Source organism: Stigmatopora argus, chromosome 4 (genome assembly GCF_051989625.1).
Source record: "Stigmatopora argus isolate UIUO_Sarg chromosome 4, RoL_Sarg_1.0, whole genome shotgun sequence".
Taxonomy (NCBI): Eukaryota; Metazoa; Chordata; class Actinopteri; order Syngnathiformes; family Syngnathidae; genus Stigmatopora; species Stigmatopora argus.
In genome coordinates, this window is record NC_135390.1 from 16699429 (window position 1) to 16714863 (window position 15435).

Consider the following 15435-nt stretch of genomic DNA (forward strand, 5'->3'; position numbering starts at 1 on the left):
AATCTTCGCACGTGCTATTTCTGAGATGCTATTTGAATCGAAAATATTTAAGCGTCAATATCATAAGGAAGTTAAATTCAAAAAGGAAGTCATGTGAGCAGTACAACCAGGAAGTGTGTCTGTAGTGGTCTTGATTGTCATTCCGAGGTAAGATGGCGGCGCCCTGAGCGAGCAATGGCAGGCTCAACTGAGTTTTTTTTTCACATTTTAAGCAAGCTATGTTTTTTTTCTTGAATTTTGAATGGAAAGTTTTTATTGTCATTATACAAGTATAATGAGATTTAATTTCATCCATCAAAACTGACATCAAAATTAATTTTGTTAAGCATTTTATCTATTTATCTTTTCTCTATTTTGAAATAAATGACCGTATCGGCCGCATTGTCTTGCGTCATGGCGTCATGGCGTTATGGCGTCATGGCGTCATGGCGTTGTCACCTTGCAGTTTCGTGCATGTCAAATCTAATTTGTGCGCATATAAGCCGTACCCTTGATTCAGTAATTTTTTTAAGCGACAAATGCGGCAAAATACGGTAATCAACAAAACAGCCATAAGTTGATTTGCTCATAGATCAGTCGGAAAAAATTACTATTCTTTTCAATTGCACTAATATTCGGAATATGTAAACAAAAAAAGACACTGTGCGCAGTTTAACAAGGCTGAGATATGAAAGCAAACACAAGAAGGATGTGTTTGGGGGTCTTTTGGGAGGGGTGGGGGTACGTTTCATGCTGTCCCACTTGCTAGAAAAAGATTCCCTCAATAATACATTAGCGCACTTGCTTATTATTTACTGTTTACAAGGCACAACTCGGGATCGAACGGGGCGACCGTGAAGGCACCGGACTGACAAATAAAAGATGTCTGGGGTCAGGTGGAGGGGGGTTGTATTACACGCATCCCGAGGTTGTCAAAAAGCAAGCGCGCCAGGGTGGGATTGGGTGGGCGGCGCGTGGATATTAATATTAATGCGGACGGCTAAGTAAGCGGCCCCCGCAGTGGTGGGCCCATCCTTAATCGCCCACTTTATTCTCCTTTAAAGCGACCCTTGTCCAAATATAGCCAGGTTAGCGTCTCCGCATTGCGTGCCGCATGATAAGCGAAGTGCTTATTTCCGTCTTTTTCCCCCCCAAGTCGTGGACGAGGGGGTCTATTTTGAGAATCCCCCTCCGCCATTTTGTCTGTGTTGGGATATTGTTCCCCTAGAATGGACTTATGATGATTTAAATACAGAATGACTTTGCTCACTTCAAGGAATTGCGAGGATTTATTAGCGGTAAGTCGGGATAAAACGTGAAAAACAGTTTAGCCTAGAGATTTCCGCAAGAAATCGGGACCAATCGCGACAGACACGTTAAGTTATCGCCGGCCAATGACAAATGTCTGATAAGAAAGTTCGTTTTGTTGGTTCATTTTCTGTACCGCTTCCCCTCACGAAGGAGCCAGGGGGTGCCGGAGACAATCCCAGCTGACTTCAGGCACCCAGCGGGAACATCCTGAATTGGTGGCCAGCCAATCACAGGACACAAGAAAATAAACAACCAATCACTCGTAGCTAGGGACAATTTAGCATACAATTAACCTAGCGTGCATGTTTTGGGGATGTGGGAGGAACCTGGAGAAAACCCACACAAGCCCTGGGGAAAACATGCAAACTCCACGCGGGATCAAACCCTCGACCCCAGAACCGTGAGTCCGACGCGCTATCCACTTGTCCACCGGCTTGCCAGCCAGAGGAGAGAATCTCTAAAGTGACAATCACACAATTTAGCATCCAATTAGCCAAGCGTGCATGTTTAAGGGATGTAGGAGGAAACCGGAGTACCCCAGAGAAAACCCACGCAAACCCGGGAAGAACATGCACACTCCATGCAGCGAGGACGCACCTAGGATCAAACCCTCGACCCAAAACCGTGAGGCCGACGCGATAACCACTCAACGGCGCTAAACGTCTGGCGCAGTTTGAATCTCCCACTTGCACCAGATTGGACATCTCACGCAGGAAACGAGTTCAATTGCTTTTCAGACAATGTCGACTTTGCTATTTTTAGAACGTTTTCTGAAAACGCCCGCGTCCTCATCCAACAAAGATTCCATTCGAGTGTTGACGACGCGCGAAAAAAGCAAATTAGCGAAAAACCCGATCGCCCTCAGCAAACATTTCCACGTCGAGACGCTCGCGGGGGGTTAAGTAATCATCTTTTAATCATCTTAAGAAGCTTCTCTGCCCGTCCGATTGAAGCCGAATCACGCTAGCGCGGCGCGCTAATCACCGCTTCCCGTTTTTGTTTTTTTAATGTATTTTTAAACCCAGATAAAGCCGCGTCACGACGACATGCTCTCTCGCGGTCGACTTTGGAGCCAATCGGCTCCCGGGACGGTTGCTTCTGAGGAAGGTAGGCGAACGGCGGCGAAAAAAAACAACAACAAGAAGCGCATTTTCAAAGGCGGAAAACGAGGGGACTTCAAATGCAGCTATTTGTTTGGGGCCTGTTGTCGCGGGAATAGGCGCAGTCACCACCACCGCCGCCGCCGCCACCGCCGCCACCGCCGCCACCGCCGCCTCATTAGAATTCCTTTCAAGTGGTGGAGTGCGGCCTCCCTCTGTTCCTCTCCCCATATTCCCTGACCCCGAGGGGGCGGGGCACCGGAAAACGGGGCTGGCGAGGAACGGCGTGTTTGAATTTGATGGGAAGTCGCAACGCAAAAAAAGTGGAAACGCCACTCCTCCATGTCGTCACCCCGCCGCATCACCCTCTCAGGGATGGCGTGTTTTTTTTTTTACCCGCCGGAGACGGCGGCGATGGCGTTCGAGAAACGGGCTGGTGCGCACCTGGCGCTTTCTTTCCTGACGGGGTGATTATTATTTTTAGAACGGAGAGGGGAGAGGAATTGTCAACAAGTGGCCAACGCTGGAGTTGAAAGGGTTTGAAATATGAAAAAAATAATAATCATAAATAAAGGAAGTGATTTGGAGTGGTGTCGTGAGTTTGGTTTCTATTAAGAGTTGAGTTTAGCATTTCAAGTTGCTTTTAAAATCGCACGTACAGAAATAAACACAAAAAGAATATTAGGGATGAGAATATTACGAATATTTTCTTATAATTATAAGAATATTACGATAAATATTTGTGATTTGAGTCTTAAAACTCGTTCACTGTGCTGTTTTAGGCACAAATTGAATACACTTTTTACAAAAAATACGTTACGAATACAAAAATATATCTAATTTGAATTAATAAAGGCAAAAAACTGTGTAAGATGCCAATAACTCGCGAGATTTTTGTTTAAAAAAAGTAATTGACAGAATTTCAATGAGTGACTTGGAAAGGTTGGGTCTTTGCTGCCAGATCTCCGAGTCAGACCGGATTGGACATCAATTCCCATGACTTGCACTGACAAATGAGCATTCAACTTAGTTTCAAGTCATTGGACGTCTAACATTGTCAATGGCGGGCGATGAGTTAAATGCTACAAAATTAAAAAAAAATAAAAAATACTTTTGTTATTAGTAGTCATGGCCTGATTGTCGTTATTCAAAATTATTATTATTTTTATTAACCTGTTATTGATACAGAAATACCTGCGGCTAAAGTGAATTTTTCCTTATACGAGAGAAATTGTAAAATTTAACGATTTTAAGTCAATTTTAAGGGTGCGGCTTATACGCGAGTAAATACGGTAGATCGCGCTACTTCCGTATTACCGTGACTTGGCAATTTTGCGGTGAGCGTTAATGAGATGCCGGCCTATTACGAATGCACGTGGCGGGGTTCCACTTGTTGTGGGGTCCACTTAGCGGGCCAGGGACGGAGGGGGCGGGGCTTGGCTCCATGCACGATGACTTTTATTCCATTTTTTTGATGATTTCTTTCGCTTGGGGAAAAAAACTGCTCACAGTTTGAGCCAGGTCACTTTGGCGAGCTGGGCACAGCGGGCGCCAGACTGCCGGGAGAGGGACGCCAAAAGGCCCGTCACGGCCCGCCGGTCACCTGACGGGCCCCGGGGCCTGCCAGACGGAGCGGGAAGGTTGGCACGGGGAGGGGCAATCAGTGTCCTATGCATTTTCTATGGAGGGGTGGCACACGGACTATAAAGTGCTTTTCCCTCAAATTGAAGGTTTCGGACCCAGAAGAGGACTTTTGGGAATAAAATTGATAAATTCAATCGACGACTATGGCATTATATTTTGATGATTGCTAAAAAAAAAAAATGGATTGAGGAGGACGAATGAAGGAATAGGACGGTTGAGAGAGCGTGTGTGTCTCAGCATGTGTCTGATGTGGGGAGGCGGAGGGGCGGCAGCACTCACAGAGTCGCTCAGGCGTATCCAGAGCATGAGTCAAGCACTTGAGCAAGGTTCACCAGAACACACACACACACACACACGTGCGCACCTAACAACCGTGCATATACGTAAGACACCGTTGCTTCCAAACGTGCGGCACGTGGGCTGAAAGTGGCCCGCTCGGGCAGCGTTTTCCAACCTTTTTTGAGCAGCGGCACACTTTTGGCATTGAAAAAATCTCAAGGCACAAAATCTCAAGGCTAAAAATCTTCCCATTTAAATCGGTGTCCCCTAAATTGACAATAAAGTCCAAGTTTTATCAACAGGAATTAAATAAATCCCCTAAATGATTCCCAAATAAAAAAATTCACACCAATCTAAAGTCTGTGGATTTGAACAACTTCCGGTTCAAGTGAGGTAAAAATACGTAATGTAAGGTTTTAGATCTCATAATTGTATGACTTTTACTCCCAATCTTACTGAAATTTTCTTAATATTACGTAAAAAGCAATGTTGTCCTCACACACACACACACGTCGCCAAAAGTTGATGGCCCTGAAACCCAAAAACTTCTGCTTCTCGTCATGTAAAAAAAAGACTTAAATCTCGTAACATTACGACTTTTCTACTCTCAATATTACTTTTATTTATTATCAATTATTATCTCCTAACATTAAACCAAGAGCAGTTTAACGTTGACAAAAGTTGAAGCTCATGAAGCCAAACAACTGCTGATTCACGTTACAGAACATAAGCAACAAAATGACTGTAATCTCATTGTATTACAAGTTGAATCTTATAATAGTACAATCTATCATTTAACGTTCATTATATTTAGATTTTATTCACGTAATAGTTTAAGAACATTACAATGTATGACTTCTAATTTCCCGTGGCACACCTGACCATCTCTAACGGCACACTAGTTAAGTAAAATCGGACGTCTATCACCGTCAATGGAAGTGATTTTGTGAAACGGGCGTGCCGTCCCGTGACTCTTTCCGAGCCAAAATGGCGTCGGAATTGGATTCAAATCTGTGACAGTGTGAACGCGGCGCCAACTTTGCAATTAAAAAGTAAATGGATCAATGTTTGTAAATGTTTGTAAGCATGTGTGTGTGTGTTTGTGTGTTTTGAAAGAGGGAGGGGGTCCTCGGGGGGCCGTCCTAATGAGCTTTCCGTGCGCATTCCTAATAAGAGCGCGACGCGGCGCCCACGGCGCTGTCATCCCGGGCCCGGGCTGACCTTGCTCAGCTGCCGGGTTGCGTCGTTTGCTATATTTATGGCAGCCGCACCGTCACCTCGCCGTGTGTTTCTATGCGTGCCCAAGTGTAGTGTGTGTGTGTGTGTGTGTGTGTTTCCACCCGGGGAGGGGGGCTGGCTGGGGAAGCAAATAGTGTGTATATCAGCATAATGAATCAAGTGGCAGGGAAAAGAGAGAGGGAGAGTGGGGGAGAAGGAATGGAGAAAACCATTATCCCACTGCTGTGTTTCTCCCCTCCTGGCGACTCACCCCCATGGTGTATATCCCGCATTTTCCTTTTCCCATTTTTTTGGGTTGCTTTCCCCTGCATTTATCCCGTACCCAAACCCCCTCGTCTTTGGCGCCTTTTAGTTACCACGCAAAATGGACACAATAAAGGTCACGTGATTTGAATGCAGGTGTACAAGCTTGACGACAGATGTATACGATATTTTCACGGAGGGTAAATAATGCATTTCAATGAATGTGGTTAAATGGCTTGGCTACATGTGTTGCTGCACCTTTGGGTTCAATAGAAAGTGAGCAGTACTTTACTTTCGGAATAATGGAAGTTTTTGACAATGTGCAAAATTAAAACTGACATCGTGTTGCAAAATGAATCATCATGTCACTTTAATATGGCGAGCCAAAGGGGAAAACTCTCAATATTTCATTTTTTTAATGTAAATTGATGGAAACAAAACATTGCTTTTTTCTGTAGTTTTGGTACACAATACGTTTTAGTAGTAGTGGTGGTGGGAGTAGTCACGGTAGTGGTAGTAGTAGCGGTGGTAGCGGTGGTAGCGGTAGTAGCCGTAGTAGCGGCGGTAGTAGCGGTAGTAGCGGCGGTGGTAGCGGTAGTAGTGGCAGTGGTAGCGGTAGTAGTGGCGGTGATAGCAGTAGTAGTGGTAGCTGTAGTAGTGGTGGCAGCGGTGGTAGCTGTAGTAGCGGGGGTAGCTATAGTAGTGGTGGTAGCGGTGGTAGCAGTAGCAGTGGTAGCAGTAGCGGTGGCAGCGGTGGTAGCAGTAGCGGTGGCAGCAGTAGTAATAGTAGTAATAGCGGTAGTAGCGGTGGTAGCGGTAGTAGCAGTAATAGCGGTGGTAGCGGTAGTATTAGTAGTAGCGGTAGTAGTAGTAGCGGTGGTAGCGGTAGTAGTAGCGGTGGTGGCAGTAGTAGTAGTAGTAGTAGTAGCGGTGGTAGTAGCGGTGGTAGCGGTAGTAGTAGCGGTAGCAGTAGTAGTAGCGGTGGTAGTAGTAGTAGCGGTGGTAGCGTTAGTAGTAGCGGTGGTAGCGGTAGTAGTAGTAGTAGCGGTAGTAGTAGCGGTGGTAGTAGTAGTAGTAGTCTTAAAATGTGATCTTCCACCATTATATAACTTAACTACTAAATTGTAAAACCAATAGAGGGGTGAACAGCAGACGCAAATTGAAGAGTGTCATTACATATGGAAAAAATATAAACCTATTTTGAAGTTAAGCAAGTATAGATTAAGTAGATTTTAGTGGAAATTTCTACTAAAGCCATTCCTACCCGACACTAACAGAGACAGACAAACACACACACACACACACACACACACACACACACAAAGCGTCTGGTTATGCAAAACTCCCATTTGCAAGGTTCAGGAAGAGAAACACGCTGTGAATACTCATCCAAGTCTGGCGGTGGGTGGGAGGTGTATGCGTACCCCAACAACCTCTTGGCAAAAGTGGGGGGTGGTTTGCTTCATTGGCGTGCTGCTACACACACACACATCCACGTGACCAAAGAGACGCACGCACGTCAGTCATCACACACACGCACGCACGTTTAGAAGATAAGCACTAGTGGTGTTGGTGGTTTAAGGGTGGGCACTGTCGGGATTTTTGCGTGACCAAAAGTAAAGTTTTAATTCGTTCCTGGGGGACGCTGCTTACTCATCCGGCTCCCACCCCGAGGTCCCGCTTCCTGTGAAATCTATTCAAATCACATCTCTCCTCCGCCTTTTTATTGCACGGCGCACACTTTGCCGCCACACCGTCACAAAGCGACAAACCGCCGCGCGCTTCGCAGGACCGGCGACGCTCGCTCGCCGTTTGAGGAGTGCGCGCACGTGGGCGCACGTGGGCGCTTTAAAAGGATTAGGGAAAATGACTTCCAAAAGTCAGGAGGTTTACGCCACATGTGGGTTGGTTGGGCGGGATGACGCTGGAGCAACGGTTGGGTTTCTCGTACCTGTTAAACGAGGGAATCGGGATTTGGATTCAAGTTGGAATAAAAGTTTGAGGGCTTCGGGTCATGGGTCAAATTTGGAGTCATTTGAATACGCCGTTTTGAAGTAGGTTTAGTATTATTACATTTGAAAGTTGCAATTGAGGGAAATGGACAATTAAGGGTTTTATCTAAGGTTCGGGTTTCAAATGAGAGGTTTTAAGAGAGTCCAGAAGTTGACAATGGAAGTTAAAGCTGATCATTTTGATTCAGGCGACAGGATTTTAAGTTAGTAGCTTCAATTTTAGCTTTACGGGAAATGTTTGGCAAACAAGTTAAGTTTCTCGAAGTCGAGTTTTAAGATAAGGTGGGGCTTTGTATTTCGGTTTTTGAGACAGGTTTAGAGGTTTCACGCTTATAATTAAAAGTTAAACTTGTTTTTTTAAGTCGTGGTAAGGCTTTCAAGAAAAACTTTCCATGTAGATTTGTGCCTTTAAAAGGTTAAACTTGCAAATTTGAGTTCAGGTCAAGTGCAGAGATCCGAATTTGGATTTCAAACTCAATTTAGTTTTGTTGCCGAAGACGCGTTTACCACCTCAAATTTTCAGTTTCAAGGTTGCCAAGTCACGATTTACCGTATTTTCACGACTATACGGCGCACTTAAAAGTATTTTCTCCAAAATAGACAGGCCGCCTTATAATCCAGTGTGCCTTAAATATGGAAAAAATTAAAATGTGTCATTCATTGGGGTGCGCCTTATAATGTGGTGCGCCTTATAGTCGTGAAAATACGGTAATTGAATTCACGGCAAAAACTGAAAAGACCTTTTCCATTCAACTTTCAAGCTACAGATAGTCATCAAATGATCAATCAGACTACCAATCAAATTCCTTCAAAATCAAAACATTCTTCCTAACATACTAGAAATCTGACGCCAGCCCTCCCACCAACTGTCCCGCCCATCAAACGCAGGCGTGCCGATCGCTCGCAGCGTGTCGCGGCGCCATCAAACACAGGTTTGATGACGCATTATTACTACCATTTCCCTTTTACGCAAACCCATTCCCACACACACACACACACACTTTTCTTCACCAACATACCCACACACACACACTCGCCTACACCGTTTCTCTGCCCTGCATTCCCAATAAAGCCAGTGATGAGCGCGTGGAGCCGTAATTAGTTTATTCAGACGTATGAAGCGGGCGGGACGGGCGGAATTTGTTATTATTCCGCTGCCGGCGCGTCACACACACACACACACACACACACAAAACGGCGACAGCGTCCCGCTCGGTGGAAGAAGGAGAAACGCCACTTGATGGAGCTGTAATGTTCCTTAATATTTTCATTTTGATGTCATTTGTGGCCCCGCTTTTTTAAATATCCGCTCTGTAATAATGTTTAATTTCAAGGGTCAGTCTGCCAAGGAGTATATTAAAGCTGATAAAACTCATTTTCCGCGGGCCCAATATCGCGCCCAGATCAGGTTAGGAGGCCAGCCTCCCTGAATATTTCATCTTTTATCACCACGATAATGGGGAGATGACAGAGGCGCATTATTACAATGAGGGAATTGCTCATTTCTCCAAAACGGGGGAGGAGAGGAGGGCTAGCGGGACGACAGCGACGGTGACGATGGCCGGCCTGTGCTGGGTGCCAGGGGCTCCGCCGACCGTCGCCGCCCAGACTCGGCTGGCGTGAAAGCAATTCTACGCAGGTGGCGGGCGAGTGGAGACGAGAGACGGGAAAGAAAGAGAGAGAGTAACTTTCTCTGAGCGGCTCACTTATTTGATTGTCGTGAATAATAAATGTGACGGGCTGGGCAAGTGTCTTTTTTTGCGTATCTGTGTGTGTGTGTGGAAGGAGAAGTGTTAGGAGTGATTGCACAGATTATTAGAGATGTCCGTGGTCGGAATTTGGATTGGAATTGATTGGAAAATGGGACAGATCGGGTCATTTTTAGAGGATCGGAATCGGGTTTAAAAGATTGGTTTTTTTTGTTTAATTTGATTGGTCTAAATGTTATGTCATTTTCATTGGGATCAGGTAAAAAGATTGGGTTATTTCTGTTTTTTTTTTTAAATGCATTGGTTTATATTTTTTAGGTATTAACTAAGGATGTCCCCGATAAAAAAATCGGATTGGAATTTATCGGAAATTGTGCCCGATTTTTAGAGGATTGGAATTGGGTATAAAAGATTGGTTTGTTTTGTTTAATTGCATTGGTCTAAATTTTACGTCATTTTCATGGGGATCGGGTAAAAAGATTGGGTTATTTTATTATTATTATTTTAAATGCATTGATTAAGATTTTTTTAGGCTTTAACCAAGGATGCACCCGATCAGAAATCAGATCGGAATTTATCGGAAATCAAGCCCGATCGCGTCATTTTCAGAGGATCGGAATTGGCAATAAAAGATTTAGTTTTTTTGTTTTAAGTGCATTGGTTTATATTTTAGGTGTTAACTACACATATTCCTGATCAGAAATCGGATCGAAATTTATCGGAAAATGCTAAATTGAAATCACCCTTTCTTAAAATGTAGTGGTAATTTTCTTCAAATTGGGTGTGCAAAAGGCATTCGGATTGTACTCTTTCCCAAACGTAATACATTTTTCGGGTATCGGCAGATTCTCAAAATCAAGCGACTCGATCTCAGGTGCGAAAATATGCAATCGTAACATCCCTACTATTAGTAGTATTTTTAACCAGGCAGAAAGTTTAGCGTTTCAATTAGTTTGGAGCAAAGGACTGTAATTTTTGCCCTTTTTCTCAATTACCACCTGATTGTGTCCTAATAATCTCTATTACCAGAAAGAAATATTTCAATAACATTGAATGGCAAGCCAGACCATTCGGTTTTATGGCGCTGGGTTCCAATGATAGAATTTCGAGGGGGGTCCCACCCCAAATTAACCTTTTTAATTGAGGCATTAGGCTGAAACAAAGGGGCCAAGATTCCTCGGCACGCTTCTGCACCCCCCCAAGGCCCGAGAAGCTTAATAAATGGAAGCAATCAAAGGCGGTTCTGGGGACCACCTGTGTCTCGCACGGGTCAGAAGCATTAGACCCCGCATTAGAGCGGCGTGATGGACGCAAGAGCCACTCCCGCCTGCCCGGTAATGAGGATAATAAGGAGCGTGATGGCATATTTCGATGCTGGGAAAAGAAAAAGAGCTGGACTGGATACACAGATGACGTTCATGTGGATGGAAAACCCGTAGAACAACAATGTTAGTCTTTTTTCGGGTTCATTTTCATGTGGGCGGGACTGACAGCCGTGTCGAACTTTTAGGATTGACTGATTTCATTTGTAAGAATCTCAAAGTGGAAAAAAGACATTCCCAGATTTAGAAAAAAGTGGCTCATACTCTGACTTGAAGTCCATTGGCTCATACTTTGATGAACTCCAAATTATTTATAATTTGATTGGGCTCATCGGAATGTGGTGCCAACAGCCTCGACTAATATAAACAACCTGTCACAGCTGCTTGTCAAGTCATTCCTTTGATTTTGGACACATGAAAACTATGCTTCAATTCGACACTCATCTCATTTTCTCAACCGCATTATCCCCACTAGGGTCGCGGGAGGTGCTGGAGCCTATCCGATCTGATTTTGGGCCAGGAGCGGGGGACATCCTGAATTGGTGGCCAGCCAATCGCAGGCCTCAAGGAGACAAACAACCATTCATGCTCACACTGCCAAGTGATTTTGAGGGACTATGCGGGATGCTTCTTGTTCGCTGGTTGCTTCCTGCTGATTTTGGGGAATCTCCAGGTGACCTCTTACTGTTTTAGGGCATTTTAAGGTTCCTTAAGAACTCATTGACTGCCATTTGACGGCAGGGGCGAATGAAGAAATAGGATTCCGTATAAGAAATTGAGCCAAGTGCACTCGATTACACAACTTGCAAACAGATGGTTTTGCACCACCCTTGTGGACAAAAACGCAAGCATTTAATTCTTTACGTACAAAAGGAATTACCTACCAAGTGCGCGTCAGGCAGAACAACACCGTGAGTTCGGATCGGCCCCCCTAGCGGACCATTTCCGCCCCGCAAGTTTGCCACCCCTAACTTAAAACCTTATGCTAGCACGTCCAAATAGGAAGTTGCATTTTTTCACGGCGTACAATTTATCCAAAAGAGAAGACTAAATTTGCGGTACTGATCTTCAGGGGTGGAACAGCTTGTGAGTGATGTCAAAGCAACACCCCCAGAAAATCGCCAGACCGTTTGGGGGTGCCCCCGCAGAGGTGAACGGGAAGGGATGAGTACCCCAAAAGGGTAAGGGAGGTCACTACTGGACATCGCAGCGTGGGGGGGGCGGAGTCAATGCGTCTGAAGACCAAAGCACATCAAATAGACCGTCAAGGAGGGGCGGGCGTTTGTGGGTACCAGACTGGGGCACCTCGGGGGACTTTTGGAATGGGAAGAGCCATGCTCCACGTCTCGTGCTACCAACCGTTGTTCCCTCATTTGATTGCGAGCCATGAATAATGCATGGACACAATGAGGAAGAAGGGGCGGAGGTGCCGAGTACGAGGACGGGGGCGCGGGGGCGCCGCCGTACCTAAACCTTAAAGGGGCCCCGCCACAGTGGGAGTCATTACCCATGAAGAGCCACGTTGATGAGCCACGCGGCAAAGGAGACGGAGGCGCAGAGCAAATATGTCGTCAACAAAAACAGAAGGAAGCCCGTGAAATTCCTCAAATGGTTCAAACGCCACGCTGGCTGGCAGCCCCCGCCCCCTTTTTCCCCCCTCCTCTCTTCCCACCATTGGGTCGCTGTTTTGTTGTTGTTTTCATCTGTTCGTTCGGCTATTCACGATTCAAAAGCGGAAAATAGTCAACATCGTTTTCCCTGTTTGTTTGCATTTGCCCATGCGGGTGTGTTTGGAGGAGTCTAAGCGCTAATTTCCCATGAAAACACATTCAGATGTTCCCTTTTTTTCCCCCTGGTAATAACTTTTCGGATATTTTTTGACCCAAGTACGAACTATTGGTGTGGTTCACTTTTCTAAATTATTAAGTTTAACATGGCAATACTTGATTTTAAAACCTAACTTGTATAAGACAAGGGTTTTATTATGAGGCGATCCAGAGCTCCCATTCCATTTCCACTTAGTTTTTGTTGTTGTATATTAGCATTATGCTAGCGGGCATGAAAAACATGAAATATTTTTGTATTTTAGAAGATAATTTTTTAATCGCTTCGCTTGCTTTTAGAATCCTTCAATGTAAAATATCTACTTGTGTGACTTCCAATTCACCACACGATAAACACAACCATTCTCAACTTTGCTTTTCCATTAAATCTCATCTCCCCGTCCCGTACCTTCCCTCACGACATCAGTTTCCACCATGCAGGAGCAAACCATTACACAATTTTTTTTTTTCTACTGTAAAATTTCAAAAGTTGGAGCTTTGGTCATTTATTTTGCAACACTGACAAGATTCGATTCTAACTGGTGATACCCGGGACTTCAAAACAAGTGCAACTCCTGAACGGTCAAGACGTAGAGACTCTACTCGCAACCCCCGCGGATAAACGGCGTTGTGCATATTATCTACCGGCGCTAGCGAGACGAGGCGTTATCACTCACCGGGGCTCCCGTATTACCGCATGACGGATGGGCCCCCGCGGGCCGGCAAGCGTCGCTGCGCGCTTATTACAGCCGCTCTTAAGTGGGAGTTGATTTAGCTTAAATAGGTTGTTTCGTAAGGGGAAGACACCGGCACCGTCGGCCGTGCCGTTGCCTCGTAGCCGCTCTAATTGAATAATGCCTCTTCTACGTAGCTATTAGGGGGACTTAGGTACACAGTGTGCCCCAATAATTGCCTATACCACGCCGCTAATTTGGCCTTACTCTTGCGCACCGGAGTACCTCGCCACGTTATTGAATCATCCGCGGCATGTATGCGCACTCTACGTGGGTTAGCATTCTAATAGTTGTGGCGAGGGCATATTAGGGAAAACAAAACAAATCAGGCTATATTTAGGTCAGGAATACAATTTTACGTGCTGCAACAGTCATTTGAAACTCCCTTCAACGCCATGGAATTGGAGCGCTGAGTTTGCCGTGTTATTAAAGTGAAAATGAAGCTGTATTGTGAAGTGGGCTTGCCCAAACGGAATCCGTGTAATCCAAGTTGTAATAGGATACTAAAATGCTTGTTTACGAATTTTTGCACGGCAACGCGCTCGTAACATAACAAATCTATCCTTACACTAAACTTAATTCTAATTTTGTTTTCAATTTTGATACCTTTCTTCTGGCTCTATTTGCCCCGCCTCCACCCTGACTTTCAGATGCAACCTATTAAGGATTGTTTGCTTTTGTCTTCCCTTCAAAATATTCCCAAAATGATACACACAAATGTCCTCACAATAGGATAACGCACGACCACTTGCCAACGCAAAGTAGCATATACTCCTCTCGTATTAGCGAACAAGCTCCGCCATTCGTGCTGACTAACGGGAAAAAAAAACACTCCGTCCAGTGCTCGTAGACATTAAACGAGGGATTTGTGACGGGAAAGACAGTGGCCATGATGTTCTTATGAGCAGCCTATCGCGTCTATGCTCGTATATCAAAATTTGTCTCGTATCTCAAGATAAATATTTGGCCAAAACTTTACTCGTATCTCAAATTGCTCGTATGTCGGGGCACTTGTATGTCGAGACACCACTGTACATGTATGTGTTATAAAGGGGAAATCTGGGCCTGGTTAGTCAAACGCAAACATGATGCTGGTTCATAAATGGTATACACAGTTTAACTACTTTCTGCAATTAAATGGAAAAGCAACTCATTTTTCTAGTTATGAAGCTGACACATGTTAACATAGTGACACTTGCATAATTCTGTCATTTCTCATGTTTAACGGGCATTAATACCACAAAAAAATAAACATTGAAAATCGAGGTGCATATTATACAAGCAAAGTTAGGAGAAATCTCTCGTACTTTTATTCCAATGTGATAGGCTATACTTTAAAATACATACGTAATTTTCATAGCGCACCAAAAAAATCACGTTAGTAGATTTGTCCTAAAACAAGGGAAAACCGCCATGAATAAAAACAAACAGGTCTTACCTGACCGATGTCTTGTTTTGTATGAAAGTGGGACAGCGATGAGTGCATCCCAGGGAAATCTCTTTCAGCCTCAAACTCCAGCAAAAACTCTTGGTAAGGTGGGAAAATCTCCTTTTAGACCTAAAAAAACAAGTTTTTGAACATGAAAAATCCAAATTATGTAACTTGAATATCTTTCGTAACCTGAGGCAAATTTTGTATCCTGAATATTTCATGTGTGGAGGCTTTCATAGGTATAGGTACCACTGTATGTTGATATAGTTAAGGACAATCTAATTTATTAACCCTCACTATGTGGGGTTTGCATGGTCTCCGCGGGCTTGCGTGGGTTTTCTCCGGGTACTCCCCCGTTAGTCAGTGGGAATGGCGTATATACTACTTATTGTTGGCAAGTGGTCGTGCGTAATCCTATTGTAAGGACATTTGTGTGCATCATTTTGGGAATATTTTGAAGGGAAGACAAAAGCAAACAACCCTCGATAGGTTGCAACCCTCGAGGTACCACAGTAACTGCCAATGGCAGTGAAGGAGTAAAAAAACGACCCGTGGCGAAGATTTCGGAAACTTTGCGTTTCGAGCCGACCAACTTTGGAAACGCTTGC

General features: G+C 44.6%; 1 protein-coding gene across 1 annotated transcript in view; it reads right to left on the reverse strand.

Moving 5' to 3' along the window:
• LOC144072708 (uncharacterized) overlaps window positions 1–14940 on the reverse strand; it is a 36520-nt gene extending 21580 nt beyond the window's left edge. The window contains exon 1 of the mRNA XM_077597925.1: window positions 14834–14940. Coding sequence (XP_077454051.1) covers window positions 14834–14881 — 48 coding nt within the window. The 5' untranslated portion in view covers window positions 14882–14940. The remainder of the gene's footprint in view (window positions 1–14833) is intronic.
• Between the last annotated feature and the right edge of the window lie 495 nt (window positions 14941–15435).